This window comes from Triplophysa dalaica, chromosome 17, assembly GCF_015846415.1.
Source record: "Triplophysa dalaica isolate WHDGS20190420 chromosome 17, ASM1584641v1, whole genome shotgun sequence".
NCBI classification, from domain to species: Eukaryota; Metazoa; Chordata; class Actinopteri; order Cypriniformes; family Nemacheilidae; genus Triplophysa; species Triplophysa dalaica.
In genome coordinates, this window is record NC_079558.1 from 10,306,224 (window position 1) to 10,321,789 (window position 15,566).

Sequence of the window (15,566 nt, forward strand, 5' to 3'; positions counted from 1 at the left end):
GAAATACGTATAAACTGCTGTAAAATGATGCGCACCAGTGCCATCTGGAGGACTGAGATGCTGAATAAGAAAATTATAATATTGCCATTGAGTTTTAGTTCATAGTTTTATGGATGAATTTCATATTGTGCTTCACCACATTAGTTAATTAAATTAAACATTAAGCATATGCATTCGGAATAGCATATGATTTCGTGACGTATCTGGACATGTCAGCGTGCCGGGCATATTTTGACCCGGAAGGTTTTCTGTGTTTTGAGGCGTGCTTTACTCAAATCATGTAGTGTCGACATGACACACAGTTGAACAACTTAGCTCAGGTACTTTCGATAAAACGAGTATTGCACAGCCCAACAAAAGGCTAAATGAAATGAAATCCAATTGCTTCCTAGTAAACTTTACAGTCGTTTTTCTTAGCATCACTATGGTTCGTTTGTCTTTCTCTATCCTCTCGCGACCATCTATTGCACATTACTTCGGGACAAAAGGCAGGTACGAGGAAGTAAATCCACATCTTTTAAATGACATTGTGTTTGTTAACACCTCACTGGTCGCACCACCGTCTCCAAACTGTAATGCTGTTCATATGGTGTGCGTGATACGACATGGGACGCGTTATCCGACGACCGAAAACGTGAAGAAGCTCGCGCGCCTGTTTGACCTGGTGGTATCTGACGCGTCGGGTTCAGCGCCGTGGCTCAATTTCATTAAAAACAAATGGAAGATGTGGTACACTGAAGACATGGACGGCAAGCTGGTGGAGAAAGGTCGGGATGACCACAGGCATTTGGCCATGCGATTGGCCAAGTCATTCCCGACTTTGATTTCCGAGGAAAGTCTCAGTGGCAACCGCATTGACTTTATCACCAGCTCCAAACACCGGTGTGTTGACAGTATCAAAGCTTTCCAGGAAGGTCTGCACAAAATCTGGGATCTGCAGGGTAGGCACAGTAGTGTCATCTTTATTTTTATATGATATCATTTATTATTAGTTACACTGCCCATGGGTATACCATTTATCAATACTTTGGATACCTCTTAACATAATTATTTGAATACCCACAATCTCTTTTTTGGAAAGAGATACTACAGATGCAACACAGATGTGTTTTGTTACAAGCTTAATTTAGCCTTGTTTTTTATTTTGGTTTAAATATGTTTGGATTCCCAACTATCGATCCCTATTAACACTTCTTACTTGCCAAGTTGCACTGAGGCCCCTTATCTACATTCACCTAAACAAAACCCCCATGTTGAGTCTCTTAAAGCCACCAAACACAATATGCCCATATCAGTCTGGGTAACATCCCGATCCCTTTTTCTTCCCTGACAATCAGTATACAATAAAATTTGATTTGTGATGTGATATAATTCTTTGTGTCTCTTTTGGCAAATCTACCATAACTTCTTACTCCACACCCACTCTGTAAAATTCAGTGGTTTAACGTTGCTTGTTAGCCTTTGGGAAATGTCTTGTAATCTCACTTTAATTTCTGTCTTTCTAGATATGGATTACAAACATTATGTGGATGACTCACTCTTGAGATTCTTTGATCATTGTGAGCGATTTGTTAACAGTGTTGAGAACAACAAAACAGCTATGAATGAGGTTCATCGATTTAAGTCCTCAAGTGAGATGGATGCAGCTCGGAGGAAGATTGCCAACCGGCTTCAGATTCCATATGATCAGTTCACCCCGGGTAATTTTTTGCATAGTTAACAGTTTAAAATGACTGTTCCTAATAGTAAGATTTTTTTCTTATTTTGTTTTTGTTTCATCCCAAGATATGGCAGAAGCAGCTTACTTTTTGTGCTCCTATGAGTTTGCCATCAAGTCTGAGATCTCCCCCTGGTGTAATCTGTTGGACGAATCAGATGCTCAAGTACGTGTTCATTTGAAATTGGCGATTGCTTGTTTTAGTGGATTCCAGCTACTAATTATATGTGGAATTTAAAAGATATTTCAGTATGTTAGTTCCATATTATATAACTGACATAAAATTCTGCATTCATTACCTCTTTGCTATTGCAGCAATTACAAAACCACACAACCAGTTCAGTGTAGAGAACATAGAAAATTTGAGATTAGTTTTTTATCAGTTTAACAGTTTTTCAGGAGAGTTTTATATATTGAGCGTGGTGTAAATATTGAGTTTCTCCTGAGATTCATAATTGGACTTAACAGTGAAAATGAGTAACACGTTTTCTCTTAGGTCCTGGAGTATAAATGCGAATTGAAACAGTACTGGAAGAGAGGATATGGACATGACATCAACAGTAAATCCAGCTGCCCTCTGTTTCATGATATTTTTGAGCGTCTTGATAAAGCTGCTTATGACTACAGGTTAGAAGACTTAGAAGTGGTTGGATTCCTTTGTTTACAGAAATACGTTTCAATGTGTATTTCTTTCTTATAAAGCCATGAAACATATCTTTGTTTCTATTTAAAAAAGCAATGCAAAAGGTGCTTAAGTATTTAATGATACGGTATACTTTTTCTCTGAATTTCTCTTATAGTGATTTTGTATCCATTCAGCATGCATAAATGCAGTGCATTAAAATTACAAATTCTTTTTTTTTACTTTTGGCTTTCTATACATGAAACGTTATTAAATAAAATTCACATATTTTTTTGTAATGTTTTCTGTATTCTGCCAGATTTAGGGAAGTAGTAAAAACTGCCACAATACAGGTCGGCCACGGTGAGACTCTGCTTCCTCTTTTCTCTCTAATGGGCTTCTTCAAGGATGAAAAGCCGTTGACAGCAGAGAACTTCTCACAGCAGCACAACCGCAAATTTCGCACCGGTCAGATTGTACCTTATGCAGCAAACTTAGCATTTGTCCTGTATGAATGCAGCGATGGACTCAGAGTGCAGTTATTTCATAATGAGAAGCCCATTCCATTTCCCAACATGAACCAGTTTGCTCCATTGTTTGAATCAGTCAAAAAGCATTACTCAAAACTCCTTCAAGGTTGTGATTTTAAAAAAGAATGTGACATGCCTCAGAAAAACCTCAGGAACACTGAACTGTAAGTCAGGTTATCAAATAGTGAATCTGCAATAGTATGTAAAATATGTGGGGGGGGGGGGTTTCGGCAACTTTATATTTAAATTGTCACTTTGTTTTTCTTCAGAAATATTTTTTTCTATATGTAATTTATTTTAGATGTTACCAAATGTCTTGGTGGTGTACGGGATATTTTAAATATTTATGCTTTGAAAATGGGATATTTTTAATATTTATGCTTTGAAAATCGGTATAGGTTTTGTTATTTTATATGTTATGTTTATTTGCCGAAGAGAAATGTGGGTTTAAGGTACCAAATATGTTATTTTTTATTAATAAAATGTAAGATTATTTCTTTACATCTGTGCATTATCCAAATAAACTTTTTTTCTGCAACCAAAATGTATTCTATGTTTTTTATGAAATAAATAATTATTATATTATATTTCAAAGTTGTTTACCCACAGATTTAGACCATTAGAATGCAGAGGATTTTCAATAGAGGTACATTATAGGCTATATTGTGCTATGGCCAGTAAACGGGGTCTAGGGTCTAGGGGTCCGAGAAATTACTGAAGGGAGTCAGTGGGTCAATGTTATTGAAACGTATTAAGCATTTTATCTATATTTTATGCAATTAATATGAATGATATTATTATCGGTTATTATCAAAACCTAGCTTTTTATACAGTGGCAACAACAAAACTGTCTTATCTTTGGGTCTCTGGAGTCTGAGGGAGGTTTCTCGGTTTAGAAAGATTATATTTTGTGCTATGGATAAAAAAAGTCTCATAAAATGTAATACATCCACACAAAGGACAAAGTAACTTTATAATATATATTAATACATTAAAGTAGAGCATATTCCCATATTTGTATATATCTAGCTTGTATGCTTATGTTTATTATGGTTTATGCATTAAGTCTCCTTTTTAGAAAGAAATATACCCATCAGACTCAACTTGAATCAAAAGAGTCGAGAGAGATGTCGTGATTGGTGACGTGATTTCTGGGGGAGGAGGAGGATTTCAGGAAGAACGCTGAGTGCTACGTGTCCAGTTTAACTGAACTAACACAAACTTTACTAACTTTCAATCTGTGTAAATCTCCATAGGACTACATCGCTGGAAAAGTTGCTTTGCGGCAGTATGGCGGGGTTGAAAAAGCAGAAAACGGTACGTTTGCGCAGATCGACATTATCTTGCTTGGTTATCTTCAAATGTTTCCACGAAATGTCACTGGGCTTAACGAATTGTAACACTCGTTTGTTAGAAGTAACGCAATGTCAGAATGAGCATGTAGATCACGCACTTTTCTTTGAAGTTTGCGCAAGCTTTCCATTCAAAAGCCGAAGAAATCAGCGACTGTGACGTAAATCGGAAAGTAATAGAATTGTGGCTCGATTTCTGTTTTTGAAAGCTAACTTTTTAAAACAACGATGCTTATGTGATGGGAGGATGTGTGATACAGGTTTACCCTTGTCATCACCTTGTCTAGAATCAACGTCCAACGTATGTCTGGTGTTTAAAACAGTTGCTATCTATTTGAATCTGTTTTCTGATCATTTGTGCATACACATAAATGCAATTAAAGATTGCCATATGCAGTTAAGTTGCTTATGAGGGCAGCATTTTCTTATTTTGTCAAATAAAAAAACCTAGGTTAAGTAAACCAAGCTGGGATTTCCTGTGTGTCCACGGCCTGGGTTTGCTGAGAAGGGAGCAGTGTGAGAGCTGAATGGCACTGTTCCAGCTTCAGCTGGCCACCTCTCCATGGGCCTGTATGAATAGCTGTGTTTGTCTCAGCAGTCCTCTCTTAAAAGCTGATCCCTCCTCAACACTGATGACAGGGCCAGATATACAGAAATATAATACACAAGAAGAGAATTGTGCAAATTGAACCATTCCAAAGAAAATGAGGTTTTGTGTGTTATTTGGTAACATCCCTTTCAAGTCATCTCTCGAATTCGGCTTTGAGAGGCTTTTTCAGGAAATTAAAAATGTTTCTGAGTCAGACTTATTGTCCCTGTGAAATTACATTTAAGGATTTAGCAGACGCTTTTATCTAAAGAGACTTACACTTTAACAATGTTGTAGAGACAACTAAACATTATTATCAAAAATAATAATTTCATGACATAAGATCATAGGAAATGGAAAAATAAGTTGTTCCAACTAGCTTTTTCACATTTTTTTTTTTTTGATTCAATTATGGACATTAGTTAAACAAAACTACCGAAAATTTGATTATTAAAAGGTTTTTTTTGTTGCCAACATTCTTCAAAATATCTTCTTTTTCGTCTTGCAAAAGAAAGTAGGCAATACAGGTTTTTAATGATGACAGATTTTTAGTTTTTGGGTGAACTACCCCTGAAGACAGCACAACTCCTCAAAATAGAGTTTGACACTTAAAAGCTTTATTTCAAACAAAGAATTACAGTTTTTACATTTAACAGTCAAAGCATTGAAGTGATTCCCCTGAAGTCCCCAGAAAACACTTATTTGAAATTTGATGTACTATGTCCTAATCTCTTGTAATTTTAACCTTGACCGATAAGAATTTGGCTCTGATTGTACAACTTGTTCTTCTGTGCATTCCTGCTTTCAGTTTATCACATTTTTCTTGTTTGTACACATTTTTCCTTTGTTCGTAGGACCTGCAGAGAGCGACCAATGTTGTGTACCAGGCTCACCATGTTAGCAGAAGTAAGCGTGGCCAAGTGGTCGGGACCAGAAGTGGTTTCCGTGGCTGCACTGTTTGGCTTACTGGTGAGAATTTCTTGCAGTCTGTCTTTTATAAGCAAATGACATAAAACATTTGGTAAATTCATTGTAGTTTATAATGATGCTGCTGTCCTACAGGACTGTCTGGTGCAGGAAAGACTACTATTGGATTCGCTTTGGAGGAATATCTGGTTTCTCATGCTATTCCTTGCTATTCCCTCGATGGCGACAACATTCGTCATGGCTTAAATAAGAATTTGGGCTTCACAGCAGCAGACAGGGAAGAGAACGTCAGACGTATCGCAGAGGTGGCTAAACTGTTTGCGGATGCTGGTTTGGTTTGCATAACTAGTTTCATTTCGCCATTCACTAAGGTATGATGACATAGATGTCAGATGTTTCTGAATTTTCCAAGGTCGTCTGAAACTGGATGTGAGATGATGGTTTTACGTGTGCATTCGTACTTTCTCGCAATAGGATCGAAACGAAGCTAGGAAGATCCATGAGAGTGCAGGTCTGCCTTTCTTTGAGGTGTTTATAAATGCCCCGCTGGAGGTTTGTGAGAGCAGAGATGTGAAAGGACTTTATAAAAAGGCTCGTGCTGGAGAAATTAAAGGTACTTTTTTTATGGAACCAGTGGGACTTAATTTGTATAGCAGTGTGTATGACTATATATGGAACACACAAGAAGTGGTTTTGTGTCCATTCAATGGAAGTCAATGGGGGTCAGTGTTAGTTTCACCACATTGAGTGAGTAAATTATATTTTTGTGGGGGTGAACTGTTCCTTTAAGGAGTGTTGGATTCAGTGCAGTCATAATCATTTGCAGCAATGTGATTTACATAAACATGTAGACAGTTAAAATTTATGATTTTTCAACTATAATTATTGAAAGTGAGTATCTTGAAAACTAGAAAATCCTAGAAACATGTTAACTTCTGTGTTTTATATCACACAGGTTTTACAGGAATAGACTCTGACTATGAGAAACCCGAATCTTCAGACCTTGTGTTGAAAACAGGAGAGATCACTGTTAATGACTGTATTCAGCAGTTAGTAGATCTCTTGAAGGAACAGGTGGGCCGGTGTTTCATTTCTATACGTCTGTGCCAGAAAGACAGAATTTGTGAAATGACCAGTTCTGACAAGATGACTCTCTTCTTACAGGGTATTGTGCCAGACGGTGTGAATGAGGAGGTGAATGAGCTCTTTGTTCCAGAAAACAAGCTGGACTTGGTACTGAGTGATGCCAACATACTCCCCACTGTGACCATCACAGAGGTAATGCAGTACTTATGTGGAAATCAACCGTCTGCACGTTATACCACAAACATTTCATCACAGTTCAGTTAACTGAGAGCTTTTCATGGTTACTTCATTTTAAGAGGCAGAAATCAACTGCAGAATTTACATTTCTGCAGTAATGTTAAAAAAAAATAACAATTGTTCAGACTGTTGAAATCCAAGTGGGTTTTTTCCGTCCTATTTTATCATTTAAGTAATAGTTTACGCAATATTGAAAACTCTTTAGAATTCGCGTATCCATATACCATCTCATATGTATATGACTTCCTTACCTCCATTTTCATTTCAAAATGCTGTCATTTTATCTTCTCAAGCAGGACTCGAAATCCTCCAAAAAGCACAAATTTTAATCATAAGAAAACCAAAATAACCACTAAATTCAAATGTGGTGACGTGTGGATAATTTGATATATCATTGCATGTCTCATTGCATGTTTACCTCATTTGTATGTCGCTTTGGATAAAAGTATCTGCTAAATGACTAAATGTAAATGTATGTAAATGTCTCTTCACAAGATACTATATCACATGAAGGCTTGGGACGAGACACACAAGCACCAATGAAATTTGACATTTTTACCTATTTAAATGTAGTTCACGAAGGTTCTTGTTTTGGTTACAATATAATAAATGTTTTCTCTCACCTATTGTTTCGCCTCAGAACATATTCACTGGATGGAACTTGAGATGCTCAAATATCCCAAAGTTCCCTCAATGTAGAGTTGTGCTCAAAAGTTTACACACCCCTTGCAGAATCTAGAAAAAACTTTTGGAAAAATAAGAGTTTTATTTTTAATTTAGTCCTGCCCTGAGCAAGTTATTTCACAGCCTTTTCCAGATTCTGCAAGGGGTATGTAAACTTTTGAGCACAACTGAATGTAAATAAATGAATTCAAACTGTAAATAAATATATAACTCGAAGGATTAATTTGGATTACTTTGGTGATAGATGTATGTGCTTTTTGGAGCACAGTACTGTATAAGAAGATAAAATGACATCATTTCGAAGAATCATCTCGGGTGACATTATTATTATTTTGGGTGAACTTTTCCTTTAACATCAAGCTCTGTTTGTGGTCCTGTAGCTGGATTTGCAGTGGGTGCAGGTTATAGCTGAGGGTTGGGCGACTCCACTGAGAGGTTTCATGAGAGAGAGAGAATATCTTCAAGTCTTACACTTTGGAACTTTGCTTGATGGTAAGGACACTTCCAAACTACCAGCCACCATAACAGAATTTCTCAGCATTGAATGAAGTCCTCTATACATTTATCCAATATCAGAATTAGTAGCTTTAGCTTAAGGAATAACTGTGTTTAGGTGGGACCATAAATATGTCCGTGCCCATCGTGCTGCCCGTATCCAAGGACGACAAGGAGAGATTGGACGGCTCTGCTGCTTTTGCCTTGGAGTTCGAAGGTCGAAAAGTGGCGATCATGCGCAACCCTGAGTTTTATGAGCACCGCAAGGAAGAGAGATGCGCAAGGCAGTGGGGGACGACATGCCCCAAACATCCCTACATTAAGGTGAGTGCGCATCTCTCTGTCTGCTTTTATTAATACACGTCATTTTTATGTTTTACATGCTAGACTCAATAAGATTATCACATGATATCTTATCTCATTTGTGTAGATGGTAATGGAGAGTGGTGATTGGCTGGCCGGTGGAGATTTGGAGGTGTTTGAGCGAATTAGGTGGAATGATGGTCTCGACCATTACCGTCTCACTCCGCGAGAGCTACGACAGAAGTGTAAAGAAATGAGAGCAGGTAAAAAAAATAGTTTTGAGCTATAACGTAAAACATGGAGAAGAGCTAATATAACGCCATAATGAGTATTTTTGGTCATTTGCATGTTTAGGTTGACTATATGAACTGTGCTATACTTACAAAACAAGTTTTGACCTGTTATTTTTGGAAAAATCCAAGTTCTTTGTGTAAGCATTTTAGTTTTAACAGACATCATATATTTATGGCCCTTTCCTGCAGATGCAGTCTTTGCTTTCCAGCTGCGCAATCCTGTTCACAACGGTCATGCACTCCTGATGCAAGACACAAAGCGACGTCTGCTAGCACGAGGGTATAAGAAACCCGTGCTGTTACTACATCCTCTGGGTGGCTGGACCAAAGAGGATGATGTACCTCTGGACTGGCGCATGAAGCAGCACGCTGCTGTGCTGGAGGAAGGGGTTCTGGATCCAGCAAACACCATTGTGGCCATTTTCCCCTCACCTATGATGTACGCCGGGCCTACAGAGGTCAGACTCTTGCTTAACATGTTACACTGAATGAAGCAAATGAAAGACCATCTAGTAAAGGAAATGTGTTCTTATAGGGGAAGCAGAGGCCTCCGAAGGCTATAGAATCATTCATGGGTTTTTTAGAACAATTTTCTTTGGTGATGATCGTATATTCTGTCTTTTGTGATTTTGATTAAGTATTGCATGCCTTTACAGGTACAGTGGCATTGCAGGGCTCGTATGATCGCTGGGGCTAACTTTTACATCGTAGGACGTGACCCAGCAGGTATGCCTCATCCAGAGACAAAGCAGGACTTGTATGAGCCCACACACGGTGGAAAAGTGTTGACCATGGCTCCTGGCCTCACTTCTCTGGAGATCATTCCCTTCAGAGTTGCCGCATACAATAAAGTTAAGAAGGCCATGGACTTCTACGACAAGGAAAGGTGTGATTATATTTTAATTCATATATATATATATATAATATTTTAATAATCTTTGTGAAAAAAGCAACTCGTGAGTGTTTTTTGTTTGTTTTTATAGACACAGTGAATTTGAGTTCATCTCGGGAACCAAGATGCGGAGCCTTGCCCGCAACGATGAGAACCCCCCAGATGGTTTCATGGCTCTCAAAGCATGGAAAGTCCTTGCGGAGTATTATGGCTCTTTGAAAAAGGACAAATGAACAGTAGTGTGAATTACACTAAAGATCTATATCATCTATTTATGTAGGTTTTGGCTATAGAAATAGGTTTATAGAACAATTAGCATATATATACTACAAACCTGCAGGGTAAAACTGTATAACATCTTTATTAGACTCATGTACTACATTTTTAGATACATCTTATCTATATTTATCTTTTGAAATGACCTAGTAGTATCATATGGTACTTTTGTTCCGAATATCCCCTTGGGATCCAAAATTCCATTTACATTAGAATTTCTGCCTGTATTATAGACTTGTGTCCAGTCAAAACCTAAATACCTCAACTAGATGGTTTTTGATCATTTGTATTTCTTAATATTTACAGTATTCAATTACAGCTCTGGAGAACATCTTGTATTTAAAAACTTTTACACAATTGTGTAATAACAGATGTAATTACAAAGAAGAACAGATATTATGAGCTCCAATGAGATAATGACCACAGTAACACCCTAGTCTTTTTTACAGTGTACATTCATACGTATTGATGTAAATTGGCTTGATGCTAGATTTTTGAACATTCCCAAATTAACCATTTACTGTTTGGTTTCACATGTAAATGTGAAAAAAAATTGTGCTGAGCGTATATACAGTAAATGCTTGACAAATCCAATGTGAAGGAACAGGAGAATATTTATTGCCTTACCAATTTCTTATGGGACCAACCTAAAGATATGATCTTACAGTAAATGTATTTAATAAATGCTACCTTTTGTACAATTTGATGATTTAAACTTTCATACCATATTTGGTGAAATGTGCATTCAGCAGTAATTACAATAAAATCCATTAAGACAAACCCATGACCATTCAGTTCTTTTACAAGGTAAACAAAACATTGAGAAGTTGCATATTATACTAACTTCTGATCTGACCATTTTAACTGAAGTAACCGGTTGCAGACTACAGCCAAAAAGAAAAACTAGAATTCATTCATTCATTCATTCTTTCACTTACATAATTCACACCACCAAACCATCTGAATAATAGCAGACTGATAAGTAACAGCAGTGGCTTGGAACTGGCTCCAAATCTGAAACAAAGGCTTATGAAACAGCTTGCAGTTCAATACAGATCAATTAGTTTAGTCCAACCATATTTAATGTTTTGCAAATAAATATGTACACAATATGTCCGTCATGTCCCCTCCGTTCTGGACTAAGTTTAAGATTTAACTGTAAACACAACTTAAATGACTTACTCCCTAGGCCAATTTTTTTTTTTTGAAGAGTGTTGCTTGAGTTAAAATTGTGTTACTTGACAGTTGAGTTCATCTGTGCTCGCAAATCAGCCGTATTTGTGTTACATATTCTTAGAAAATCACTTTTTGATTCTAAATGTTCATGTAACTAGGAATAGTTTCCTATACAGTTGCTCATCTTCATAAACCGCATTAATGGATGACTTTCAAGGAGTAAACAAACCACAACAAAATCCACATTCAGAGAGAAACAACTGGGTGGCAAAACAACAGAGCAAGTAAATGACCGTGCAGGAAGAGATGATCAGAGAAATGGCAAAAAATCCATTTACAGATCCTGGGTTCCCTCTTTTGCAAACATGACACATCCTTATGTCACAGATGAGAAAAAACAAATTAGGTCTAAGTTCATGTATTTTTTTTAAACGGCAGCAACACATTCAGTCCAGTGGTACATGCTTAAATGCTTCATGCATTCCTGCGGATCTGGACTTCTTCATCTTGAGGATCGCCTTTTGCAAGTCATCTTGACAGATAGGACGGATACAATCTCCCTCTGCGCTGTTATATGGGATAGAGGGAGATTAACAAGGCACAACTGTAATAATGCCTAATGAGAAGATAATATATATGCTTCACTTCAAAGCCTCGAAATGTTTGGAAAAAATGATTTTATGTTTTTAGATTATTATCTCTGCTACCATTATGCTTCATGTTCTTTATTCCTGTAAGAGACATAAGTAGTAGGAAAAAAGCTAGTTTAAAAAAATACCTTTCATCATTGTGTACAAAGTCACGCACACAGAGCAGTGCGGCATCTCTGCACGTCTCCTTGAGGTCACTTCCTGAAAACCCTTCAGTATTTTTTGCAACTTCACTAAGGTCCACAGCGGACTCCACCTTTATATAATAAAAAAATTACTCTTTAGGCACTTGTAACGTTTAACAACCTGAAGGTCTGTGAGATGTCAGTACACTGGTCCTTCCGTGTCAAATCAACCAAATTTTGAATATCTGCCCGGTGTGAATTTTTTTTTTACAGAAGCAAGAGCAACATCGATAGTGATGAAAGCCTAGATATTAAATGCAACAAATGTATGGTCATTAAGTAATCAATTAATTTGTACACGGAGGTACAGTGCCTTGCAAAAGTATTAATCTCCCTTCATTTGATTCACATTTTTTATGTTTATTACAGTTTAAGGTATCTCTAACAGTTCTGGAGTTATAGGCATGCAAATTTTATAAAAAGAACACAACAAATGCCCTTTCTTCCTTTCTGAGACGTAACCATTTGCATAAAATGCATCAAGGATTGCTAAAGTTAACAGATTTTACCAACAGATATGCTCATCTCGGTGTAAAAATAAAATTATGATCCTGGCCTATTTCTCATGTCATTTTTATCCCTTCTAAAATGGCTCCAAATTTCTGAAAATTGTCTTTATTACCTCCCTCTACAAACTGATTACTTAATAACTATTCATCTATGGCATTTAATATTTTGCCTTTCATCACTAATGATGTTTCTCTTGCTTTTGTAAAAACAATAAATTAAATAAATAAATTCGAGCCAGGGCCCTCTGGTTGAGTTGACATGGAAAAAAACTTCTTTAAATACATACTTACTTTCTCATTTTCCAGAATCAGTTTCAATATATCTCTTCTCTGCTTGAGACTCTAAATAAATAACAAATGATAATGTATAAGAAGCTCTGCACAGTTTCACATAAGAACTACAAAAATGTATGTAATATCACATAAATCTTACTGGTTGATTGATGTGGAATCGAGTTGGCATTCTTCGCAGTATAGCAGAATCAAGATCTTGTGGCCGATTGGTGGCTCCCATGATTATGACCTTTAATAGGAAAACAATCACAATACTTGTTTATACCAGCTAGATGGGACTCTCACTAATCAAAGAAGAACAGATGCTTCATTCTACCTGGCAGTTGAAGTCAGTTTCCAGTCCATCCCATAAGCTCATGAACTGAGCCTTCATCATGGCCGTGGCCTCATGATCTGAACTCGAACGACTCCTCAAAAAGGAATCTAAGACAAGTGCATTAGACATTACACTTAACTTCCGAAACCCGGAATACTGAAAAAAAATCAAAGCCTGCCTTTACCTATCTCGTCAATGAAGATAATAGAAGGCTGTAGTTTGATGGCCAGAGAGAACACGGCTGCAGCTAGTTTCTGGGATTCTCCATACCATTTGTCAGTGAGAGTGGAAGGCTGTAAGTTAATGAAGCGGAATCCAGCCTCTTTGGCAGTAGCTTTGGCGATTAGAGTTTTCCCACATCCCGGAGGCCCATACAGCAACACTCCTGAAAAATAAAGAGATGAAACCCACCTCAAAATGAACTGTATGTAGTGAAGATAACAGACACTTTGTGGAATCATTTCCACTTCTTACCTTTAGGTGGTTGAAGAAGTCTGGATCCTTCAAACAAATACCTCTTCTGAACTGGAAGTATAACTGTGTCTTTCAGTTCAGTTATAATTTCATCCAAGCCAGCGATATCACGCCATGAAATCTGTGGGTGGACGTGAATGATTTTATATAACTTGCAAATAGAAAAGTTATATACTATGATAGAAAATACAGGTAAATAACAACAAGTTGCCAGATGGAGACTAAATTACTCACATGCATGGTCAATGGATCCACAAGATGAGCTGCGATGCTCATCTCATATTCAGAAAGCTTGACATTCTGCACTCCTATCTGTCGCATTAGTTTCTCTGCCTGTGAAAGTGCAACAAAACCAGGTTTTTATATCTGATGCCATGTTTCGGAAAACCTAATGCTTAGCTTTCTTAACTACATGTATATGGCATACCTGTTTCTGTGCCTCAACCTTTTGTTTTCTTGTTGGATCAATAGCATCCACCATCCACTTTATTGTAAAATAGGTGACGGCACCAAATATCGTAAGGCGGAAGAGTAAACCTATAACCTCATTCCTGCCCAAAGGGCGGGTGATATTGTCAGCTGGAATCTCTTTCAATACCATCCTCTCACATTCAACTATAGAAAGAAAAAAGAAACAAAACAAATTAATAACCATGGGTCGTAAATCTATGGGTTATAACAGATCTTTACAGAAACCAGGTTTACAATCAAATAAATTATTCAGATCAGATACTAGAGACAGAGGACTTAAGGAGTATGGCCAAGTCCAGCTGAAGCAGCACATTAGATTATTCCTTATAAAACTCAGCAGGTAACATTACTGCTTAGCTGGCCGGATGGACTATCCGGACAGCTGCCGTTTGCTGTAGTTTTCGGCCACCTCGCTGAAATGCTAAAAATCAGGTAAAGTACCCGGCGTAGTTTTCTTTCATTTTCACTGGAGAGCGCTGATGTTGCTAAACTGGGAGGTTGCTTGCTTACTTGGCTATGACCTTCTTGGTCTAAATGCATTATCGCATACAAAACAGCAAAAGAGAGACTCAATATCAAACAGGGTACTTACCAAAAGTGTCGTTATTATAGAGACTTGGAAGTGATGTTTAAAATGCAGTTAATTTTAATCAGTTGCCTCATTTACTTCAAGCGATCAGACTTGCATGACACACTCACCTCCGCAATTTCTTTCTCGTCTCCAGTGAAGTGTCGCACTCTGCACACTACTGCCCTCCACTGGACCGGAAATACAACAGAAAAGACTGAAGAGAGGCTATACTGACTGCACCATCACTGAATGGAAGGATATGCCAATAAAGATAATATAAAAATCGTTTACCATATGATATACATATGTCACAAATGAAATAACATGCGAAATGTACCTATTTACCCACTTTTTTATTGTGACTCCATTTAGAAAAGTCTGCCGGCAACAGCAAAGGTCGTCGATTTTAGCTACATTTATTGTTCATTAAACTTTAATTTGAAATAAAAAACTATACAGCCAGCGAAAACCTTTACGGGGAAATGTGTAAAAGATGCAGTTCGCATCTAGTGTGTATAGTCCCGATTATTCTGGCAGATGGCGCTGTACAATAAAGATGTTCCGTCTGAAATGCGGCTAGAACGTTCTACCTTCGTTCTGCCCTTGGGGGCAAAATGCACATCCGAGTAAATGATAAAGAACACAATTTGTCGTTAGAAGTTCCTTACAGTGCATAATACATAGTGATTTAGCTCATCTCTAACGTATATCGAATATATATCCTATTTGTTCAATTATAATTGTTAAATGATTTATTTGTGTCTTCATGCACTAACTTTTCTGCTTGTGTAAGCATTTTAGTAGTTTCCTGCCTTCTATTGCAGGATAGTCGAGACGCATTGGTAAGAGGTTTACTTTGCTTTCTCGAAGTATTCATTTAATGCAGTAGAAAATATATATTCGCGGTTATCATTCTC

General features: G+C 37.3%; 3 protein-coding genes across 3 annotated transcripts; 2 read left to right on the plus strand and 1 right to left on the minus strand.

Moving 5' to 3' along the window:
* Positions 1 to 263: 263 nt before the first annotated feature.
* On the plus strand, positions 264 to 3,405 carry minpp1b (multiple inositol-polyphosphate phosphatase 1b). Its single transcript, XM_056771425.1, has 5 exons — positions 264 to 941; positions 1,506 to 1,700; positions 1,786 to 1,883; positions 2,214 to 2,344; positions 2,659 to 3,405. Exons 1-5 carry the CDS (start codon positions 371 to 373, stop codon positions 3,035 to 3,037), a joined length of 1,374 nt encoding a protein of 457 aa, XP_056627403.1. The 5' UTR covers positions 264 to 370; the 3' UTR covers positions 3,038 to 3,405.
* Positions 3,406 to 4,024: 619 nt separating this feature from the next.
* Positions 4,025 to 10,783, plus strand: papss2b (3'-phosphoadenosine 5'-phosphosulfate synthase 2b). Its single transcript, XM_056771687.1, has 12 exons — positions 4,025 to 4,186; positions 5,665 to 5,779; positions 5,873 to 6,108; positions 6,212 to 6,350; positions 6,693 to 6,811; positions 6,902 to 7,015; positions 8,125 to 8,236; positions 8,358 to 8,563; positions 8,670 to 8,805; positions 9,025 to 9,293; positions 9,492 to 9,721; positions 9,819 to 10,783. The coding sequence occupies exons 1-12, from the start codon at positions 4,160 to 4,162 to the stop codon at positions 9,958 to 9,960; spliced, it is 1,845 nt and encodes a 614-aa protein (XP_056627665.1). The 5' UTR covers positions 4,025 to 4,159; the 3' UTR covers positions 9,961 to 10,783.
* atad1b (ATPase family AAA domain containing 1b) lies at positions 10,600 to 14,813 on the minus strand. The gene is made up of 10 exons (XM_056771688.1): positions 14,671 to 14,813; positions 14,035 to 14,222; positions 13,842 to 13,940; positions 13,608 to 13,728; positions 13,318 to 13,518; positions 13,134 to 13,240; positions 12,957 to 13,046; positions 12,815 to 12,865; positions 11,958 to 12,085; positions 10,600 to 11,746 (listed from the first exon to the last, which is right to left on the minus strand). Exons 2-10 carry the CDS (start codon positions 14,206 to 14,208, stop codon positions 11,626 to 11,628), a joined length of 1,092 nt encoding a protein of 363 aa, XP_056627666.1. The 5' UTR covers positions 14,209 to 14,222; positions 14,671 to 14,813; the 3' UTR covers positions 10,600 to 11,625.
* Positions 14,814 to 15,566: the final 753 nt, after the last annotated feature.

Excerpts from the sequence above, each read along its gene's own strand:
- minpp1b (XM_056771425.1), top strand. The coding sequence starts at position 371 with ATGAAATCCAATTGCTTCCTAGTAAACTTTACAGTCGTTTTTCTTAGC. Across the intron at positions 1,701-1,785 it reads ATATGATCAGTTCACCCCGG|ATATGGCAGAAGCAGCTTAC; the intron begins GTAATTTTTTGC and ends TTTCATCCCAAG. Across the intron at positions 2,345-2,658 it reads AAAGCTGCTTATGACTACAG|ATTTAGGGAAGTAGTAAAAA; the intron begins GTTAGAAGACTT and ends GTATTCTGCCAG.
- papss2b (XM_056771687.1), top strand. The coding sequence starts at position 4,160 with ATGGCGGGGTTGAAAAAGCAGAAAACG. Across the intron at positions 4,187-5,664 it reads GGTTGAAAAAGCAGAAAACG|GACCTGCAGAGAGCGACCAA; the intron begins GTACGTTTGCGC and ends CTTTGTTCGTAG. Across the intron at positions 9,294-9,491 it reads TGTACGCCGGGCCTACAGAG|GTACAGTGGCATTGCAGGGC; the intron begins GTCAGACTCTTG and ends ATGCCTTTACAG.
- atad1b (XM_056771688.1), bottom strand. The coding sequence starts at position 14,208 with ATGGTATTGAAAGAGATTCCAGCTGACAATATCACCCGCCCTTTGGGC. Across the intron at positions 13,241-13,317 it reads TATCTTCATTGACGAGATAG|ATTCCTTTTTGAGGAGTCGT; the intron begins GTAAAGGCAGGC and ends CACTTGTCTTAG. Across the intron at positions 11,747-11,957 it reads TTTGTACACAATGATGAAAG|CGCAGAGGGAGATTGTATCC; the intron begins GTATTTTTTTAA and ends CCCATATAACAG.